Consider the following 21,671-nt stretch of genomic DNA (forward strand, 5'->3'; position numbering starts at 1 on the left):
ACACTACTTGTACAAGATAGAGGGCTAGCCGATTTTGAGGTGTAAGTAGTCTATTCCAAGAGTTGTAGTGTTGTGTGAAACATTTGAGGCATCACACTTGAGGTGTTAGGCTTACAAGGTTTTTAAGGAATCCAAACTACAAAAGGTATGTTCTTCTTCTAACATTTATGTTTAAAAGTTTCCCATGGTATGCTAGATAGGTTAAGAACCTTGGAAAATTAATTTTGCATGTATCATAGTAAAACATAGATCTAAGGTTTCTATGGTTGCATGTACACCTTAGGAGTGTTAGAATGCTCAAAACCCAACACATATAACATAAACATATAAACATTCCTCGGGCTTGCCCCGACATCGGACCAGAGTCTAGAACACATAACACATAACATATAAGCTATACCTTCCTCGGGCTTGCCCCAGCATCAGACCAAAGTTCAGAACACATAAACAGACACATGCAAGAATCACGAAGACATCAAGCATACTAACATACCATGGGCTTGCCCCCGGCATTGGACCGAAGTCCGAAAACATATAACTACATTGGGCTAACCCCGACAATGCTAACATGCATAAATGGGTCGGCCTTGGTGCCTTAGACCTGTTCCTACTAGAAGAGGACTCACCTCGCAAAGTTGACTGCTGAAATCTCGAGTGAGGAATCTCTGACGGCTGCTCCCAAGACTCCTTAGCTATTATCCCCACAATAACACTTAGTCAAAACTTGATAATTCTCCTTAGGGTAAAATGACCATTTTACCCCTGGTCAAATTCAACGCTTTGGTCAACGTTAACCTACTGGTTGACTCAACTCGTCGAGTTGCCCCATCAACTCGTCGAGTCTTAGAGTCTGAAATCACGATCTAACTCGTCGAGTCACCCACCGAATCGTCGAGCTCCCAAGCTACTCAGACACGCGATCTACCGAGTCAACTCATCGAGTCCCTTCACCGATTCATCGAGTTCTAGCTTATACTAAAATGGGACAAACCAACTCAACTCGTCGAGTTCCTCTGTCTGATTGATTCATCTCAATGGATTAAGCTCTTACCCTTCAGTTCCAACCTCCATACTTTATATACATACTGGAGATACACTTTTAAGGGTAAATTTTCCAACTTTACCTGCTATTAGTCCTTCTTAAAGGGTTTAGCTCAAACCCTAACTCTCTAGGACATAGATCTTGGTCCACAAGACATAATACTCTAAACCAAAACATATTATACTATATCTAGGCCTTGGACAGGAGTTGGGCACGTAAAGTTCCTAACTTTCCTTCCATGCATGGCCTTTTAGGGCTAAAAAGGCCATAATAACGTTGTTAAGCTTGAATGGGGCTTCCATGGTCATAAAGTTTGCACCTTTATGCCATGGAACCACTTCTAAATCCCAGATCTGAAATGTAAGTCACTTGGGACGTCCAAATCAAAGACCAAGGTTCTTGAACCAAAACCCTCATAAAAATGGAAGTAAGTAGATCTAATGAATGAATGATCAAGTTAGAGACTTGATTACCAGAAAGTGATGAGGATGGAAGGAAATCCTTGGATCTACAATCTTCTCCTTGAACCTTTTAGCTCCTTCTTCTTCTTCTAGCTCAAGAACACACAAAATCACTCAAGAAGGGATCACACGCTCACAAAATGCTCTAGGGTTTAGGACTTGGAGGCTGGAAATGAGGCCAAAAGGTGGGGATTAAGATGCTTAAATAGGGTGCAAAACCCCGAAATTAGGGTTTCACTCTAGCAGACTTACTCGCCGAGTCGAGTAAATAGTTGAAAACCCCCATCAAATACTCGATTCTACTCGACGAGTATGGGGCTTCCAAATCGTCGAGTAACTCTATAAAAATGAAAATTTTATAAATACATGCGTACCAGAAACCAACCGTTACAGTTTCTTTCAAAATGTAGTGGGTCAGTTTGAAGAATTTGTTTAATTAGAAGAAGAGGAACTAAATCGGTAAATATAAAGAAAAACTAAGTACCAAGTGATATTTGGCGTCTCTTGTTATCTCAATCTTGCTTAATACTTCTCTGGTGGAAGAAATCCATCAACAGAGAAAAATTTGTCAACAGAGAACGACTTAGAAATTGAGAAGGTGGTGACTCAGTACTCGGATAGGGCTTCGTTTACTTTAAAATAATTTCCTTCGACGAAACCTAGTATTATTACCACTAGATTTTAGTCTAATATTTACCATGACTAATTATTAGTCTTATTATTATTATTATTATTATATAAGTATTTAAACAATATTTTCCAACCACTATGTACAGACAGGGGCCAGACATAAAACACCGGAGGGCAGGACCATTTTGGCGTATAGCACTTCTGAAATCTAACAACCCTATGCGGCCCTTTAAACCAGATTCCCCGTACGACGAGTAGTTAAAAAGATATTATAACGACACTTATATAAGTCATAATAATAGCTCAAATATTTATTATAAGTTCATAATAACAATATTAATTTTAAATATAAGCTATATTAAAATAGGGTAAACATAACTTACTTACAAGGGGATTCTAGCTAGGAGTCGGGCTCTGCAGGGGCAGAACTTCGTTGCTGAATCTTTCTAAGAAAGATTCATGCAACGCTTCAGCGCTCACCTTACTATACTAAAAACTACAAAAAGAGAAGTCGAATCATGAGGGACCGAAATGCTCGGGGGATAAGGAGAGAAACACTCTTGAATCAAGAGAATGGTGCAAGAAATATGAGAGCCCAAGGCTCTTATTTATACTAATTGAATTTTCAAAAACTACCCTCCATAATTACTTAATGACCTTTTAGTTATATAAACAACTAAACACCCCTCTATAATACTAATTTAAATGAATTTAATGATATTTGTACTAAACTAATGTCGAAAGAACTCAACATTAGTCTTATAATGATTGCATCGTCGATACCTTTCTAATGATATATATATATATATATATATATATATATATATATATATATATATGTATGTATATATATATATATATGTATATATATATATATATATATATATATATATATATGTGTATATATGTGTACGTATATATGATTTATACTTTATTTTAATACGTAAATATGCTATTATAATTTGTAACTCATTCATACGAACTCCGTTTTTGACGTTCTTTATATCCACGCGTAGGTGGAGACGTACTCTACAACTTCCGTTTAGACTCCGTCAACTAATTTTGACTTTATTTTAAAAGTTATATTTTTAACAGGCCGGGACATGATTGGTCCGTTAAAATCTCATAACTTCTTCATCTGATGTTCATTTTCGTCTATCTTTTTATCGTTACGCTACTAATAACGAGATCTTTGATTCTCGTTTAGGTTGTGTCGGCTAAAAACCGCTCGATCTAATACTCAAATTTCTGGCTGTACACTGCTAATCCGAATCTTCAAAAAATCATAACTTCCTCATAAGAAGTCAGATTTGGTCGTTCTTTTTATGGGCGCTCTTAGGTTAACATATTCTACGACTTTAATTTAGATTACTAAGGCTAAAAGAAGCTCTATCATAAATTCACTATTTACGCCTTCGCGGTGTCGTGCCGGTTCCGTCGCTAAACTTCGACGGGTCATAACTTCTTCATCATAACTCGGATTTTGGTGCTCCTTATATGTACGGAACCCTTTAGACATATTCTAAAACTTGGTTAAGATTATTTATTCTAAATAATCTTTTTTCGAAAATTCATTTTCGACCCCTATTATCTCTAAAATGACTAGCCCGGATCTACCGACGTTACAATTATCACCCCCTTAGGATGATTACGTCCCAGAATCATCAACGAAACAGGACTCACATGATGACTCCATACGTTATCTCTTCATCCTAAGTAATAACCGTAACTTTGATGTTTCTTCGAATGAGTATCTCACTCTAAGACTTCTTTACTGCAGACGGTGACCGATCTTGGACTCGCTCTCTATCTCATGTTAGACTTCCAAATCATTATATTCATGGTGTGATCTCGATATTTATTGGAGACTCCTTATTTAACAAATTTAAGATAAGTTTCTTCCTTCGATTATCATAATAGACCGATGAGTCATGTTCAAATGACCTCCCATCGCATGATGCATCGCTTGGACTCAGGTCTTTTAGAGTCAAATTCCAGAACAGACTATATCTTCCATCATGTTCTAACCACATCTTAAAAGGTAGCATTTCTAGCTACAAGCAACCTTTCGTGATATCTCTACTGATCGCTTTTTATTTCAATCTTTCGTCTTAATTCAGACGCTACATCGAACTTGATTCTCTAACCCACATAACATACTCAACATAATCGAACTCAATTTGATATGACCACTAGGGTCGGAATAACAATCATCTTCTTAGTCATTACCGAAACGATGGTAATGACATACTTGAATAAAACGGAATCAGTTACTAGCTTCTTGGTAACCTTGTGACTTTCCCTGATCTAAGTGTGAGTCCTGTGCTTCTGGTAGTATATGCATCTACTACCTTTCACACCTACTCATACTCGTCCCAAGTATTGTCTTGCAGTCCCCAAGTCCTAAAATCACGAAACAATTTAACACATACGAGTGTGTCCAAATAATAATAAAAATTTCCCTAGACTCTACTAGGACTTCTTCCATGCATATCTTCAATCATCAATTTTGCTTTAACTCGGTTGGTGATGGACATTCCAGATGATAGGAAAACTTTAGGAATTACATCAATCATTCTATCATCCTGCTAGTCAAATGTATACATTCAGATGTACCCTACTTCTATAGACGTACTACTATTTTAGACGTATTCTAAAGGCAAGATACCTCTCTTATTATATCTTCTGATAGGTATTATTCAGTATCGTAAGCGATCTCTTTTCCTATATTTTCTCAGTTTATCATGGTTCGCATCATTTCCTGAACTTCTGCCATTGTGATAGGTTCGGGTGCAGGCGCAAGGACCGATGCATGACCCATCACATTCTTAGGATTAGGTTGTCATCTTCCTTTTGTTTTGTACACCCAAGCAGATGTTCGGTGTATCGAGATGAGAATTTAAGATAGGAAAGATCTTATTTACGATAGATGTATAAAACTCCTTATTACTCTGAAACGTTACATGCTAGTTCTAATATCGTAATCATACGCTTAGAATCTTGAACACATAAAGTTTCCAGATCCGGTCGGCAACAGACCATAGATATGAACAAATAACAAGATATAAGGCATTTTTATAGCTATAACATAAATGATTTAGCACATAAAACATTTTAGGCATTTTCCTAAAATAAACTAGTGCTTGTGTCTAAAATATAGCAGACACTCATCTCACAATCATCGCTTAGCATTCTAAGTTTAAGTCTATAAATTTCCTACAAATTCCTAGTTTGCTTAAACTAATGCTCTGATACCAACTGTGACATCCCCATTTTCACGGCCAGAAAAGACCGATTTTGTTTATGCTTTATGAAAATCAGAGTACCTCTTTTAATAAAAATGTTGCAGAATTTGTTCCCAGTAAAACATGATAAATACGTTATCAAATCATTTCCGAAGAAAAGTATTTTTATTCATTTCAAAACATTTGAGATGTCATCGTCAATACAGAAACATAAGCATAAACTGAACTTACATTCATTGTCACTAGTGATTTATATCTCCTTAACCTCTCAGTGTAATGTGACTTCATAACAACACCTGTGATATAAATAAACTGAGTGGATCAGGTTGGGAAACGTGGTGAGTACATAGGGTTTTCAACCTACAATAATATAATTATTATGTTTAAATAATTAAGCAATCAACCCAATTACCCATCCCCATTATCTTCTTTATTCTTAAGGATCTACCCAAAGAATAATCTATTCCTCGTTCATTTATTCCTAAGGATCATCCTAAGGAATCGGCACGAAGTCCATCGTTGCCACGGTTTACACAACAGGCACTAAGTCTGCATAGTCGCCAGGGGTTAGGCATCAAGTCTGCATGATCGCCAATGTATACACAACGGGCACTAAGTCTACATAGTCGCCAGGGTTTAGGCATCAAGTCTGCATGATCGCCAAGGTTTAGGCACCAAGTATGCATGGTCGTCAAGGTTTAGAGTACACCGGGTGAACACATCGTTCACATCACCTACAGGTTGCGAGCCTGCTAGTGTTCCACTGGACTGTCTAGGATAGTTCGTGGTTGTCATCCATACTCTGCGGAATGACGGGGCCATCATTTGAAAAAAGGCTTCTCACATCGTCCACCTCTCACCCTCACCTCGTGGTCTATAACACCTCTCAACTCATCATCAAACTCATATTCCATCTATTACATCTACCCATGTTTTACCCCAACATTATAGTACATATAAAATACATATACAGTTTAAATCATTTAACACATGTATAAAATCGTTCATCCATCATAGAAAGCAAGTATTCAGATAATATGCACACATAGCACATAATTTATATAAAATACTTCATATCTATGTGTAAGATGAAAGTAACTACGCACTCACCTGAGAAGGTGGTGACTCGGTACTCGGACAACGCTTCGTTTACTTTAAAATAAGTTCCTTCGACGAAACCTAGTATTATTACCACTAGATTTTAGTCTAATATTTACCGTGACTAATTATTAGTCGTATTATTATTATTATATAAGTGTTTAAACAATACTTTATAATCACTATGTACAGAAAGGGGCCGGACATAAAACACCAGAGGGCAGGACCATTTTGGCGTATAGCACTTCTGAAATCCAACAACCCTATGCAACCCTTTAAACCAGATTCCCCGTACCGCGAGTAGTTAAAAAGATATTATAACGACACTTATATAAGTCATAATAATAGCTCAAAATATTTATTATAAGTTCATAATAACAATATTAATTTTAAATATAAGCTATATTAAAATAGGGTAAACATAACTTACTTACAAGGGGATTTTAGCTAGGAGTCGGGCTCTGCAGGGGCAGAACTTCGTCGCTGAATCTTTCTAAGAAAGATTCATGCAGCGCTTCAGCGCTCACCTTACTATACTAAAAACTACAAAAAGAGAAGTCGAATCACGATGGACAGAAATGCTCGGGGGATAAGGAGAGAAAGACTCTTGAATCAAGAGAATGGTGCAAGAAATATGAGAGCCCAAGGCTCTTATTTATACTAATTGAACTTTCAAAAACTACCCTCCATAATTACCTAATGACATTTTAGTTATATAAACAACTAAACACCCCTCTATAATACTATTTTAAATGGATTTAATGATATTTGTACTAAACTAATGTTGAAAGAACTAAAAATTAGTCTTATAATGACCGCATTGTCGATACCTTTCTAATGATATATACATATGTATATATGTGTACGTATAAATGATTTATACTTTATTTTAATACGTAAATATGCTATTATAATTTGTCACTCGTTCATACGAACTCCATTTTTGACGTTCTTTATATCCACACGTAGGTGGAGACGTACTCTACAACTTTCGTTTAGAGTTCGTCGACTAATTTTGACTTTATTTTTAAAGTTTTATCGTTACGCTACTAATAACGAGATCTCCGATTCTCGTTTAGGTTGTGTCGGCTAAAAACCGCTCGATCTAATACTCAAATTTTGGGTTGTATACTACTAATCCAAATCTTCGAAAAATCATAACTTCCTCATAAGAAGTCAGATTTGGTCGTTCTTTTAATGGACGCTCTCATGTTAACATATTCTACGACTTTAATTTATATTACTAAGGCTAAAAGAAGCTCTATCATAAATTCACTATTTACATCTTCGCGGTGCCGTGCCGGTTCCGTCGCTAAACTTAGACAGGTCATAAATTCTTCGTTATAACTCGAATTTCGGCGCTCTTTATATGTACGAAACCCTTCAGACATATTCTACAAATTGGTTAAGATTCTTTATTCTAAATAATCTTTTGTTGAAAAGTCGTTTTCGACCCTTATTATCTCTAAATTGACTAGCCCGGATCTACGGGCGTTACAATCTCTATTAGAGATGTAGAGATTTTTCATCTCCTTTATGCGGATGATGTTATTGTGCTTTCCCCTTGGAGTCTTGATAATACTTCCCAGCTTATTCGTATTTTTTGATGTTTCTTTCTGGCTTCGTGTCTCTAAATCAATCTACTTAAAAGTAAATTAACTGGGATAGGGTTTCCCTATTCGATGGTTACGGATGTGGCAAGATCCGTGGGGTGTGGGGTGGATATTCTTCACTTTTTTCATCTTGGAGTGTCGGTGGGTTATAATATGGGTCGGGTGAAGGCTTGGGTAACCATTATTGACAGATTTTGTGCTAAACTTCCCGTGTGGAAAGCCAATTCTCTTTCTTTTTGGGGTCGGTTTACTTTGATCAAGTCAGTTCTCGTCTCGGTGGGAAGTTGCCTTATGTCCGTGTTTCCTACTCCTGTTACCGTTCTTCACATGTTGGAAGTTATGAGACCTAATTTATTTTGGGGGGTTGATTTGGAGGAGAGGAAGATGTGTTGGGTGAAGTGTAACAAAATTCTAGATTCTAAACAAGATGGTGGTCTTGGTGTAGGAAGTCTCTTTACTTTTAATATAGCTACGGTGTTTATGTAGCGCCTCATTCCAGGTACGCAATTATTTAAATTATTATAGTTTTTAGTTGAGCTACTCGATGAGTTGGTAGCCCTAACTCGTCGAGTAGATGGAAATAAGGACGCGAGATTTAAATTGTCTACTCGGCGAGTCCAAGCATGGACTTAACAAGTAGGTATGCCAGAGGGAAACCCTATTTTCGGGGTTTTGCACCCTATTTAAGCATCATATTTAGCCACCCTTCCTATTTTATCACCTCCCAACCCTACTCTAGAAACCCTAATCAATCGTGTGCATTCTTGAGCCATTTTCCTTGCATTTGTGTGGTTTGAAGCTAAGGGAAGGAATGCAAAGAGTGAAGACATCAAAAGAGGGATGAAGATCTAGAGTTCTTGGGACATCTCAGGCTTGTTAAAGGTATAAAGCTTATACCTTGGCTTCTATCCACTTAGATCTTCTTATATACTTGTTATTTTCACTTTTTGGGTCCTTTCCAAGGTCATTCCGAGATTTGAACCTTAGGGGGTGAAAGGACTTAAGATCTGGACATTCATGTGCTTTAGAAGCTCAAAGTTGCCACCTTTATTCATCCATGACTCCATGACCTGTTAGAGGCTTTCATTTTGGCTTGGAATGAGTGTTTTAGCTTCATAACATCATGCATGAACGTAAAGTTAGCAACTCTATGTGTAATGCTATTCTAAGGAGTCCAGATCTATGAGCTAGGAGCATGGGAATGGACTAGATTCGACTGAATGGATATGTCACAAGGAGGAATCAGCAAGTTGTTCATGGACTCGGCGAGTCGGGCCGTGAACCCTAACTTATTTTCTGGTTGTGAGTGGAACCATTGAGTTGAGGAGGTGAATCGGTGGGTTGGTCAGCACTAGGAATCGGAAGTTGAAGAACTCGACGAGTCTAAGGAGGGACTCGATGAGTTAGAGTCGATATGTCCCTTTTTCTTATTACGCTAGGACTCGGTGAGTCCGAGGACGACTCAACGAGTAAGTTCGTCCAGTCGCAATGATGGTTAGCTTGGGAACTCGACGAGTCATAGGGTGACTTAGCGAATGGAGTCACAAATTGTAGGGTTACTGAGTTCAAGAACTTGGTGAGTCAATAGGCTGACTCGGCGACTAGGGTCAACCTGGAAGGTTGAGTTTGACCAGGGGTAAAATGGTCATTTTACCCTAAGAAGGATTATCAGATTATGATTAAGTGTTGTTATGAAATTGATTGCTAAAGAGTCGACGGAGCAGCAGACAAGGATTCCTCACTCGAGTTTTCAGCATTCAGTTATATGAGGTGAGTTTCCCTTCGGTAGGAACGGGTCTAAGGCACCAAGGCCAGCCCACAACATGTTATGATTAGTAGTCGAGTGTGGGTGGGGCCCGTATCTCTTAGTTAGCTGAGTGTGGGCGGGGCCCGTATCTCCTATCAGTTGAGTTTGATTATGATATATGCATGAATGATAGACTAGTTATACTTGTTGTCTATGTGATACTTATATGTCTGCCTAGTAGTTGAGTGTGGGCGAGGACCGTATCTCACAGAAGTCGAGTGTGGGCGGGGCCTGTATCTTGAAGTAGCTGAGTGTGGATGGGGCCCGTATCCCAGTGATAGCGGAGTGTGGGTGGGGCCCATATCTCCTAGATATCGGAGTGTGGGTAGGACCCGTATCTCCATGAGTGTAGGCGGGGCCCGATCTCCTAGTTGCATGTTATATGTGTATGGTATGTGGTAGTTTGGGGAGCTCACTAAGCTTTGTGCTTACAGTTTCAGGTTTGGTTTTAGGTACTCCCGGTAGCAAGGGGAAGGGCTCGGGAGTCGCATAACACACACTACAGTCTTCAGCCTGGGAGTTTACTCTAATGTTGATTATGAAATTTTTATTTGAGACGGATACTATGATGTTTTATGATACTTGATTTATGATTTTACTTATGATTACGGATGGTTTATGATTTTAATAGTGATTTGAAAACAAAACTTTGGATCATATTTTTGGGATGTTTCAGTTTAAATGGCGTTGGAGATTCTTTCATGATTCTCAGCTTCCTTGGGTGAGAGTGGTAAAAAACATTTATAGGTTTGATGGTGGTCTTGCTACTTTGCCTCCTCGTCGGTCTTATTCAGGACCGTGGAATAGTCTCATTCGTATGATTGTTAATCTCCAAGATAGGGGAATAGATCTCCTTAACCTTTGTCCGACTAGAGTTGGAGATAGTGCTCTTACTAGTTTTTGGCATGATAAGTGGATCTCTGATAGCTCTCTTGCAACAACTTTTCATAGAGTCTTCGCATTGGATATACATAGAGGGAAATCTGTGAAAGAGAGATTTCTTATAAGATGGGATCCGAGTAATCTCCATCGGTTACCTAGGGGTGGTATTGATTAGAGTTAATGGGATGCGTTTATAAAAGTGGTTTAGAATGTCCATCTCCTTGATGGATCTGACAGATTGGATTGGCTCGCCGATGTGTCAGATATGTTTTATGTCTCCTCAGCCAGTACCTTTATTGATTCTGCTACTCTTGCTGATACTGATATTCAGTGTGATACTCGTTGGAACAATTGGGTCCCAATAAAACTCAATACCCTGATGTGGATTATCAAACTTGGAGGTATTCCAATTAGGGAAAGATTGTCTCATTGTGATGTAGAGGTGTAATCAATCATGTGTTCGTTATGTAGTGTTGCAGTGGAGACCATTAACCACCTTTTTGTTGGATGTAGAGAATTATTGGAGATTTGGAGCCGTATTGCTATTTGGTGGGATGTTCGTCTTTCGGATAAATTTGCTATTGATGATATCATGAGGTGGGCTGATTATACAAATTTGAGGGTTGGCCAAAGAAAAGCTTTTGATGCGGTGATTATCTCGGCTTTTTGGTGTCTTTGGAATTTTAGAAATAATTTTATTTTTGGCCCGACTATTCCTAAGAAATTCAATCTCTTTGATGCTATTGTAGAGAGGAAATTTTTTTGAATTTCTAATAGGTCTAATAGCAAATATAGGATCGGATGGATCTCTTGGCTTCATAATCCGGTTCTAGCTTCTATTTTGATGTAATTATTGTTTTCTTTTTCTAGATTCTTGCTAGTTTCTAATAAAATCTCCCACCGTTCTAAAAAAATAATAATCTATTTCTTTTTCAAAATACAGTAAGAAGTTATCTGCATTCAAAATAAAGTTCTCTTCTTTATTTTAAACTTTATTTTATTTTTGACATATTAAACATAAACCAAAAGCAAATTAACTCTTTCATATATATATATATATATATATATATATATATATATATATATATATATATATATATATATATATATATATATATATATATATATATATATATATATATATATATATAATGGATCAAAAAATTTAACATCTATATAGCTTATCTCCTTTATATAGTTTCTTTATGTGCCAAGCATATACTCCTTTTTGCTACAAGAATATTCCATTTCATAAGTATAAAATCACATTTAAAATTTAGATATTCAAATCATGAGTTTGAAACTTCTAAAAACGTTATTCAATCCCTCTTTAAATTCATATATTATCAGGATTTAGTAGAGGCTGAAGATGTCAAGAGAGAGAGGAGGTGTTGAGATCGATGGACCATTCAGAAGGTAATCAAATGCGAAGGTATGACGTCACAAGTATTTGAGATTAAAACTTATGAAACTGCATGGCTGAAAATTAAGCTTTGAAGATTGATGAATGATATAGAAAGTTAAAGAAAGAAGAAAAAGATTGAATAGATCTTTGTTTTAAGGATTTATGATTAAACATGTTTATATCTCTCGATTTATTTCTCCTCTGGAAATCAATAAACATGATGGTGTGTTGGATGAAGGATGCAAGAGAGAACTCCATGTAAACACTCTTTCTTTCTTTTGAAGGCGTATAGTAAAGCTTGAGGGTCATTTTTCTAATGAAGAGTATATTGAGTATTTTATGTAATAAGTTAGAAAGTATAATAGTGAAAATTTTGCAATATTTAGTATTTTAGAAAACATGTATGTAAATACTAGATAGTAGTATGCTTCATGATAATAACAATAAATTTTTACTAAATTAATTGAATATTATGATCTATGAACACCTACAAATCAGCATAAAATCTTTCAATTATTTGAATACTCTTATTTATTTATTTTTAATGATAGAATAATATTATATTACAAAACTAAAAAAACAGAAAAATATAGATATTATTAAATAGCATCTATTGTCATTGTCAATTGTCACTCTCAATATGTATAATATCCATTTTAAACATTTTTAATTTCATTTATTATCTTTTAGCTTTTGATTTCATTCACATTTGTATTGAAAATCATAATATTGAATTTTAATGAATGAATAGATTTCAACATGTTATTTAATATAGATTTTTGACATGAGATATATATTTCGTACTTAAGTTTAGGAAATTTTGGTAAAAATAAGTTAAACAACTTTGTAAGGAAAATTTGGTAATTTTAATCCCTTAATGCTATATGTGGCTTTTATAAGTTCTTTAACCTAGAAGGTGTGTGTGAAAGCATAACAACCACTTGAAGTGAATAAATAGTAATACCAAGAGTATATGTCCTCACACCTTATTTGTAAATGATTTTGGTATAAACCCATCCTAAAAGTATATTTGTTTGTTGTGTGACATTTATAGTATGTTTGTTCGATTTTTTTTTTTTAAATTTCTATTTTGTTCATTCAAATGGTGAATCATATGATTTTACATTTTAGACTCACCACTGAATCTTCACAAACCATCTACTACATGGTAGTTTGATAGGATCCCTATTTGAAAGTAGAAAACTTAAGTTAGGAATCAATGCATATCCATTACATTTAAGTAACTAATGTTAATAAAAATAGACCAAATGGTATGTTAGTTATTTTTTATCGGGAATCAAAACCTAAACAAAATACATATTTAAATCTTTAAAGAAAGAAGTTAGAGACTAAGACTACATAATAACCAATATTTTTGTGTAATTTATTTACTATATGTATAATGACTTACTATAATACTATTGGCCAAATGAATAAATTAAAGAAAGATGCCTAATCTGACCTGGTGAGCAAAACTTAAAGATGCCATCTTTTGTTTAATATATACTTAAAACACATGTTATTTGAAATCAAGAGATAAACATTGCTTTAAATACTTGAAGTCTCTCAAGTCTCAAACATTCATTTGTTCAAACAATTTCACAAGTGAGAATTAAGAGAGGGACTTGTAAGTGTAAGGAGCTGAAGAAGGAAGAAACAACACAAGAAGTTGTAATTTAGGTAAACTTTCGATGCTATCTTGGTTTCTATATTCTCATAAAACACATAGATCTATTGATAAACAGTTGCAACATAAAAAATACATGTAAACAAAGAAAATGTAAAATAAGGTGTCTTAATCATTGTGTAAACCAGTTGCAAACATAAAACATCTATATATAGGGTCTTGATTTCATTTAAATCACTCTACTGATTTAACTATTAAAACTTTATTTATGTTATACTAATTAACCAATCGTAAATAAATATACCTAGCATAACATTGTGGCAGGTTAATCATAACCAACAGTCTACTTTCCACATCTTTTGAAAAAGCTAAAATTGCTTTTAGGACAATGAGTGAATGAGGGACGAGTTTTTTTATTTTATTTTATTTATTTATTTAAAGTAAACGTTCAAAAGCTATTTTTATTCTAAATAATAAAAACATTTTGTAGTGGGTATATTTCTTACTATTATTGATAAAGATATTTTTGTTTTGTTGTTTTTCCCTAAAACCTCTAATTCCAAAAGCTTTTATTCTAACTAAAAAAATTTCTTTACAAAAGTTACTTTTAATTAGTTTTTTTGGAAGCATATATCTTTAAATTTTATATTTTTAAAACAATTATTTTTTCTGCACACTTCTACACAAATAAATAAAATTAAAAATACAGTTTTTAGTTGAAAGCTCTAGCTCAAATCATGAAGATGGAACTATCAAAATACACAAAATATGCAAATTTAATAATTTATTTTCTTTTCCTTTCTCATCTTTTTTTTATCCTTAATTTAGGAAGTAGACATTAAAATAAAAACTTTAAAACTCATATTCTCGAACAATTTTTTTTTTTTGTAACTTTTTTTAAAAAAACTCTTAAAATCTTCTAAAAATTTCCTTGTTAAACATACTTTTAAAGTTTTATGATGTTTTTCTAAGTTTAAAATCTACATCATTTTATTTTATACATTATACTTTAAAAACTGAATCATTTTTCTATAACCTAAATCCAAACAACTTCCAATTCTTGCAAAAATCCATAAAAAATTTGCAAGAAAATGTAAAATAATTGGGACAATGGTCCAAAAAGGTATCAGGGATCTCACATGGCGACGATGCATGTGATGTGAATCATCGAGATCGGGCTCACCTACCATTAACAATTTTACGATCGATCTTTCACTTCACTTCTGCCCATAAATACCCACAATACCCACGAAGCAAAATCACACAAAGATCATCAATCCCTTCGCATTTTCCATAGACAGATCCAACTTCTATGCAGCAGAAAGGTAGATCGTGCAACAGTAGATCACGATCATTCTCAAGAGCTCGCCTCGCAATCGAAGGCTCATAGTCCTTGAACCGAAGCTCCGATTTTCTTGCAACCTTCTCTTTCTTTGTTCTAATTTTTACTTTTTCGTCTATTTCTTAATCCTCATTTCCCGAAAACCTTAAAATCTCTTCAATGGCTGCTGTTGTTAATGGTGATTGCTCGTTCTGATCCGTTGTTACACAGTTTTCTTTCCTTTAGTGACATTTCTCGAATTGATTTTCGTTAATTGAATTGATATTATGCAGGAGAAGAACGTGAGGTTCAGAAGAATTACTGGGTGGAACACTCTGTTGACCTAACTGTTGAGGCTATGATGCTTGATTCCATGGCTTCTGATCTTGACAAAGAAGAACGCCCTGAGGTAAAATTACACTCCATGCATTTGATTTGTTCTGTTGTTTATTAATTGGTTCGTTAGATCCTTCCATTGTTTACCTTTTTGGGGGTTTTATAATCGTTATGGATTCTGATCTGGCTTTCTATGATTGGCTATCTTAATCTTATATATAATCTCAAACAATATTGGATTACTCGTTGATCATCTTTTAATTTATTCTTCTGTGATTGGACCCTTTCCTTTACCTCTGTTAATCATCTATAGTATTGGATCAATTTCTATTGGATTGTAGTTATGATCATAAACTGATAGCTGATAGTGACAGTTTTTTGTTTATACTTTTGTTCTATTATGCAATGTTTCTCTTCACAAATGAGTTTTTTTGAAGGAAATCTTTTCCTATTTGATAGTTATTGATTAGTTTTCCTTTTCTATTGATACAATCTTTGCAAAGTAACTTCAGTTAAAGAATCTATATTCATTCAATCACTACCCATAAAGTTGCAGATGTTGATTGTATTTAATTTTTGGAAATTGTGTCTCATGTTTACTCTTTTCTTAGGTTCTTTCACTACTCCCACCTTATGAAGGGAAAACTGTTCTTGAATTAGGAGCTGGAATTGGTCGTTTTACTGGTGAATTAGTAAAAAAAGCTGGAAAAGTCATAGCCCTTGATTTCATTGAAAGTGTCGTAAAAAAGGTATGCAATTGTCAAGGGCATTTATGTCTTTTACACATAAAAAAAGTTATATTTTTTTATGTTTATGGTTTTCGATGATTAATCATGCAGAATGAGAGCATCAATGGGCACCATAAAAATGTTGAATTCATGTGTGCTGATGTCACTTCACCAGACCTAAACTTTGCAGATGAATCAATCGATTTGATTTTCTCAAACTGGCTATTGATGTATCTTTCTGACAAAGAGGTGAACTTTGACTTTAATTTAAGCAAGTATTGATTTGATTCACAAGCCAAAAGATCAAAACCCCATTAAAAAACTTGAAATGATGTTACAGGTTGAATATATTGCTGAAAGACTATTGAAATGGGTGAAAGTTGGAGGACATATTTTCTTTAGAGAATCATGCTTTCACCAATCTGGAGATCATAAGAGAAAGAGCAACCCTACACACTATCGTGAGCCTAGGTTTTACACCAAGGTACAATTATATTCATCACAAATTATGTAAATAGTAAGTAAAACCTAAAATATCCTTTAAAATCAATTTCTTGAAATTGTTTTAGGTGTTTAAGGAATGTCATGTGACAAATGAATCTGGTAACTCGTATGAACTCTCTCTTGTTGGATCCAAATGCATTGGAGCTTACGTACGCAACAAGAAGAATCAAAATCAGGTGCTTTATCAACTATATTTACCACTTTTTTTAACTTTTTCTCTTCGGTTTACTAAATTATTCAATAATTTGGTTTCAATTTCAGATTTGCTGGATTTGGCAGAAGGTGAATGCGGAAGAAGATAAGGGCTTTCAACGATTTTTAGACAATGTTCAATACAAAAGCAGCGGAATTCTGCGATACGAACGTATATTCGGACAAGGGTTTGTTAGCACAGGAGGAATCGGTAATTACCAAATCGACATTTTTCCTTTTCGTTTTCGTTTTCGTTTTCGTTTTCCTTTTCATTCAAAATTTGAAGTTTTACCTAATGTTTGAAGATACGACGAAAGAATTTGTTGCGATGTTGGATCTGAAACCTGGACAGAAAGTTCTCGATGTCGGATGTGGAATTGGGGGAGGCGATTTCTACATGGCTGAAACTTTCGATGTCGATGTTGTTGGGATCGATCTTTCTGTAAATATGATTTCGTTTGCTCTTGAAAGATCAATTGGGCTTCAATGTTCAGTTGAATTTGAAGTCGCTGATTGTACTAAGAAATCGTATCCTGATAATTCCTTTGATGTCATCTATAGTCGCGACACTATTCTCCATATTCAAGTAATCCTTTTTTTCTTTTTTCTTTTTTCTTTAAGTTGAATAAAAAATTATTTATTTATTTATTTATATTATAGGATAAACCAGCATTGTTTCGGACTTTCTACAAGTGGTTGAAGCCAGGTGGCAAAGTTCTGATAAGTGATTACTGTAGAAAATCTGGAAAACCATCTCAGGATTTTGCTGAATATATTAAGCAAAGAGGATATGATCTTCATGATGTTGAAACATATGGAGAGGTGAATATATTAACACATTTAAAAATATATTTACATTTATAAGTTTATTGATTATTTACTTTTGTTGTTTAGATGCTTAAAGATGCAGGCTTTGGAGAGGTGATAGCTGAGGATCGAACAGAACAGGTTCTTTACATTTTTTATAAATTATTAAATATGATTACAAAAGTTTAATAACATATTTTATAAATTATTAAGTGTCTAATGTTTATAAATGTTACATTATGTTCAGTTTAGGGAAGTACTTAAAAGGGAACTGGAAAGAGTTGAGAAGGAAAAGGAAGAATTTATTCAAGATTTCACTGAAGTAAAGTCATTTTTAGTTTTTATATTCTTAAAATTGTTCATTAAGTGAATTACTAATGAGGAGAATATTGGGAAATCCTAATTTGGTCGATATGTTGATATATGTAGGAAGACTACAATGATATTGTTGGTGGATGGAAGTCAAAGCTTGTGAGGACTGGTCAAGGGGAGCAGAAATGGGGGTTGTTTGTTGCAAAAAAGAAGTGATTGATTGGAGTATGGATTTATGATATTTCTAGTGTTTTATTAAGTTCTGAATGGGTTTCTGAATAAAAAGATTGGTGTCCCAAGGTTGGTTATTGTAGGTTAAGTACTTTGTGTTGTAGAAATATTGTTGTTGGCTTGTTGATGTTTGATGCATTATGTGTGGTTTGTTTTTAAAGGGGATTGAAAAGAACTAAACATGTTTCTTGCATTTGGTTTTTACTTTTATGGTTGTTAGTTAGTCTTCCTAAAGATAATGCAATGATTTTCGTACTATAATCTTTTAATTGATTCCAATAAAATGAAAATGTTTTTTGCAAACATGACAACATGTAGAATATGAATAAAATAATATGTTAACCGTGTTGGTGATTTTAATAGGAAATTATCAGAAAAGTTTCAATATTTACGGAAAAATTACACTTTAGTTCCAAGATTTATTTTGAACAAAAAAGTTTTGAAAACCGGCAAAAATTTTCAGTTTGACCCTTTTTGACTGGTTGAAACCGGTACCAAATTAATTTAAAACTATTTCGTAAAATAACCCAAAATATTGGAAATTAAATCATTGCTTGGAATTTACATGAATACAGGCTTCAAGCTTTGCTTGGGACAAGTCTGGAATTGTGTATGTGTATACTTGCCTAAAATTAGATCCGACAAACGTGTCGTGTCGTGTCGGGTTCGTGTTGTGTCAAGACATTAAATGGGTTGAGAGTGTTTGACCCTAACCCAACCCGTTTAATTATCGTGTCGTGTCGTGTCAATCCGTTTATTTTCATGTCGATTTCGTATCGGGTTTCGAGTTAAGGTTTAAACCTTATAAATATGTTGTGTCATGTCGGTTTGAAACATTTTAAAGGTTCAAAAGTAAGAGTCATGGAGGACAAAATGAAAAAAAAAAAAAAAAATGAAATGTTGGAGTTGGGAGGTGGAACGGGAAAAAAATTATACTAGTAACTTTACAAAGCAAAATGGAAAGAGTTAAGAGTTATGAAACAAATGAGATAGGTGGTGACGAGGAGTAAAATTAAGTCACTTTGAAATTTTGAATTTTACTGTTAATTCTTGAATTTGGGCCGCTTCAAATGTATAATACTGAAAATATTTATAGAAATATGATATATATATATATATATATATATATATATATATATATATATATATATATATATATATATATATATATATAAAATTAAACGGGTCATCTTCGAGTTGAAAGTTTTGACTCTAATCGTATCCGTTTAATTATCGTGTCGTGTCGTGTCAACCCGTGTATATAAACGGGTCAAAATCTCTGACATAACCCGTTAACTTCGTGTCGGGTTGTCGTGTCAGGTCTACCTAATATACATAACCCGTTAACTTCGTGTCGTGCCAGATTTTGCCAGGTCTACCTGATATACATAATTTGAACATACATTCCTTTATGTCTTATAATTTGAACGTACATATCCAAAAAAAAGGTTAAGATTCATACAACTATGTCGGATTATGAAAGTTCAATAATATGTGCATGTGCAAAAGATGATTTTTCTCCCATAATGCTATATTTCTCAAAGTCAAATGATCTAGATAATAACAAAATAGTTTATCACACATTTTCTTGTAAAAGAAATTGATATTAGATGCCATACTATACATGTAACACATTTTTAACCATTTGCACGATGTAATTCACTAATTAATGGTTTATGCAACACATATTAACTTATTATCAATTTATTCTTTGTAAAGAAAACTATTGATGGATTTAAAACATTACATAGATTGAATTTATGAAATACTGATTAATAATTAAAAAATATATATATAATTTCATTTTATATAATAATATAGGATGAGTTTATTCGTATTTTCTTAGTTAATTACTAGTTGCATCATGATTTGATATTTTGTCACTTGTTATCTTTTTTTTTTTGTCTTTCTCCTTTATTATTATTATTATTATTATTATTATTATTATAAGACTTGTTGTATTTTTATTTATTTTATTTATTTATTTATCATTAGAGGAAATTACATGAAAGGTCTATGTGGTTTGTGGTAGTCTATGAACGTTATCTTTATTTTTTTTTACTTGAATAGTATCCAAGCAATGATTCTATTACATATGTTAATTATAAAGTCAACCTTACATCGCTATTACATATGTTAATTATAAAGTCAACCTTACATCGCTTCATGATGTGTTGTTGGAGAACCGACAAATCCACCATCAACAGCTTATATCTGTAACATCCCAACGAACACCGAAATTAATATGGATTCAACTGATTGGATCGGATCAAACCTATCCATCCAAACAAACACCCCTAATCACAAAGACAATCATCTCAACTATAATCACCAACTAGTGGGCCGGCCTTGATGCCTTAGACTCACTTCTACTGGAAGGCAACTCATGTTAATGTCGTGAAGTAGTTGAACTGTCCTCGACTCTGGGGTCAACTCTCCTCAAACTCCTACACATAACATCTCTTTTAATTACTCTTTCATACTCATAACCCCTTTAAGGGTCAAATCTAGCCAATAGTCAAGTCAAAGGTCAACACTCTGGTTAAAGTTAACCTTTGGGTCCAAGTCATCATTCTTGTTGACTCAACTCGCTGAGTTGGTCCATCAACTCGTAGAGTGCCCATATCCATAAAACTCTGGAGTCTCGATCTTACTCGTCGAGTTCTTCCATGAACTTGTCGAGTTCCTCTTCATATCAGTCGGGACATTTTACTCTCAATTCGTTGAGTTTATCCTTGGACTCGTCGAGTTCCTCCTCATACGACAATCGGGAAATTTTGCTCTCAACTCGTCGAGTTCATCCTTGGACTTGTTGAGTTCTTTGATCTTCAAGTCCATAAACATGTCCAACTCGCTGAGTCATCTTCTAGACTCAACGAGTTTGCTCAGTAACATCAAAGGTTGGGGGACCACAGCCCAACTCGCCGAGTCGTATGAACGACTCGTTGAGTCCCCCAAAGTCCAAATTTGTCCTGTCGTTTCTAGTCGGGCTTAATACATCCAAAACATAGATCTGGCATGCTAGGGTCGATATAACACGTAAAGTTACAAACTTTACGTTCATGTCATGGGTTATTTAGCTCAAAAAACCCTAAAAAGTTGTTTATATGATGCATGGGACTCCCATGGCCATAAAGTTGGCACCTTTATGTCATGGGGTCCCTCAAAGACGCTGGATCTGAAGTCATGACCCCAAAACATGGATGCAATGGTTCCATAATATGCTCCAAATGGCCCTAACCTACCCTATGAAGAGATCTAGTAAATGAGTAGTCAAGGTATGGGCTTTATACCTCAAATGAGTCAGAAATGCAGCACAAACTCTGGATCTACTTGCTTCCTCTAGAACCCCTAAGCTTTGTCTTCCTTATCAAGCTTCAAAATCACCAAGAACACACAATAATGGCTCAAGAACACTCAAAATGGGCTA

General features: G+C 34.5%; 1 protein-coding gene across 3 annotated transcripts; it reads left to right on the plus strand.

Moving 5' to 3' along the window:
- Window positions 1-12,100: 12,100 nt before the first annotated feature.
- Window positions 12,101-18,434, plus strand: LOC145030770 (phosphoethanolamine N-methyltransferase 2-like). 3 transcript variants are annotated; one of them, XM_078979183.1, is made up of 12 exons: window positions 12,101-12,210; window positions 15,425-15,540; window positions 16,079-16,216; window positions 16,307-16,444; window positions 16,536-16,679; window positions 16,765-16,875; window positions 16,961-17,102; window positions 17,197-17,477; window positions 17,552-17,713; window positions 17,786-17,839; window positions 17,946-18,020; window positions 18,128-18,434. In XM_078979183.1, the coding sequence occupies exons 2-12, from the start codon at window positions 15,490-15,492 to the stop codon at window positions 18,224-18,226; spliced, it is 1,395 nt and encodes a 464-aa protein (XP_078835309.1). In that variant the 5' UTR covers window positions 12,101-12,210; window positions 15,425-15,489; the 3' UTR covers window positions 18,227-18,434. The 3 variants fall into 3 exon arrangements, with proteins under 3 accessions (XP_078835309.1, XP_078835307.1, XP_078835306.1); XM_078979181.1 differs by lacking the exon at window positions 12,101-12,210 and adding an exon at window positions 13,726-13,863; XM_078979180.1 differs by lacking the exon at window positions 12,101-12,210 and adding an exon at window positions 15,078-15,330.
- Window positions 18,435-21,671: the final 3,237 nt, after the last annotated feature.

Source organism: Lactuca saligna, chromosome 2, assembly GCF_052625555.1.
Source record: "Lactuca saligna cultivar CGN05327 chromosome 2, ASM5262555v1, whole genome shotgun sequence".
NCBI classification, from domain to species: domain Eukaryota; kingdom Viridiplantae; phylum Streptophyta; class Magnoliopsida; order Asterales; family Asteraceae; genus Lactuca; species Lactuca saligna.

Coding starts and splice junctions, on each gene's coding strand:
- LOC145030770 (XM_078979180.1), top strand. Junction 15,541..16,078: donor ACAAAGAAGAACGCCCTGAG/GTAAAATTACAC, acceptor CTCTTTTCTTAG/GTTCTTTCACTACTCCCACC. Junction 17,478..17,551: donor ACACTATTCTCCATATTCAA/GTAATCCTTTTT, acceptor TTTATATTATAG/GATAAACCAGCATTGTTTCG.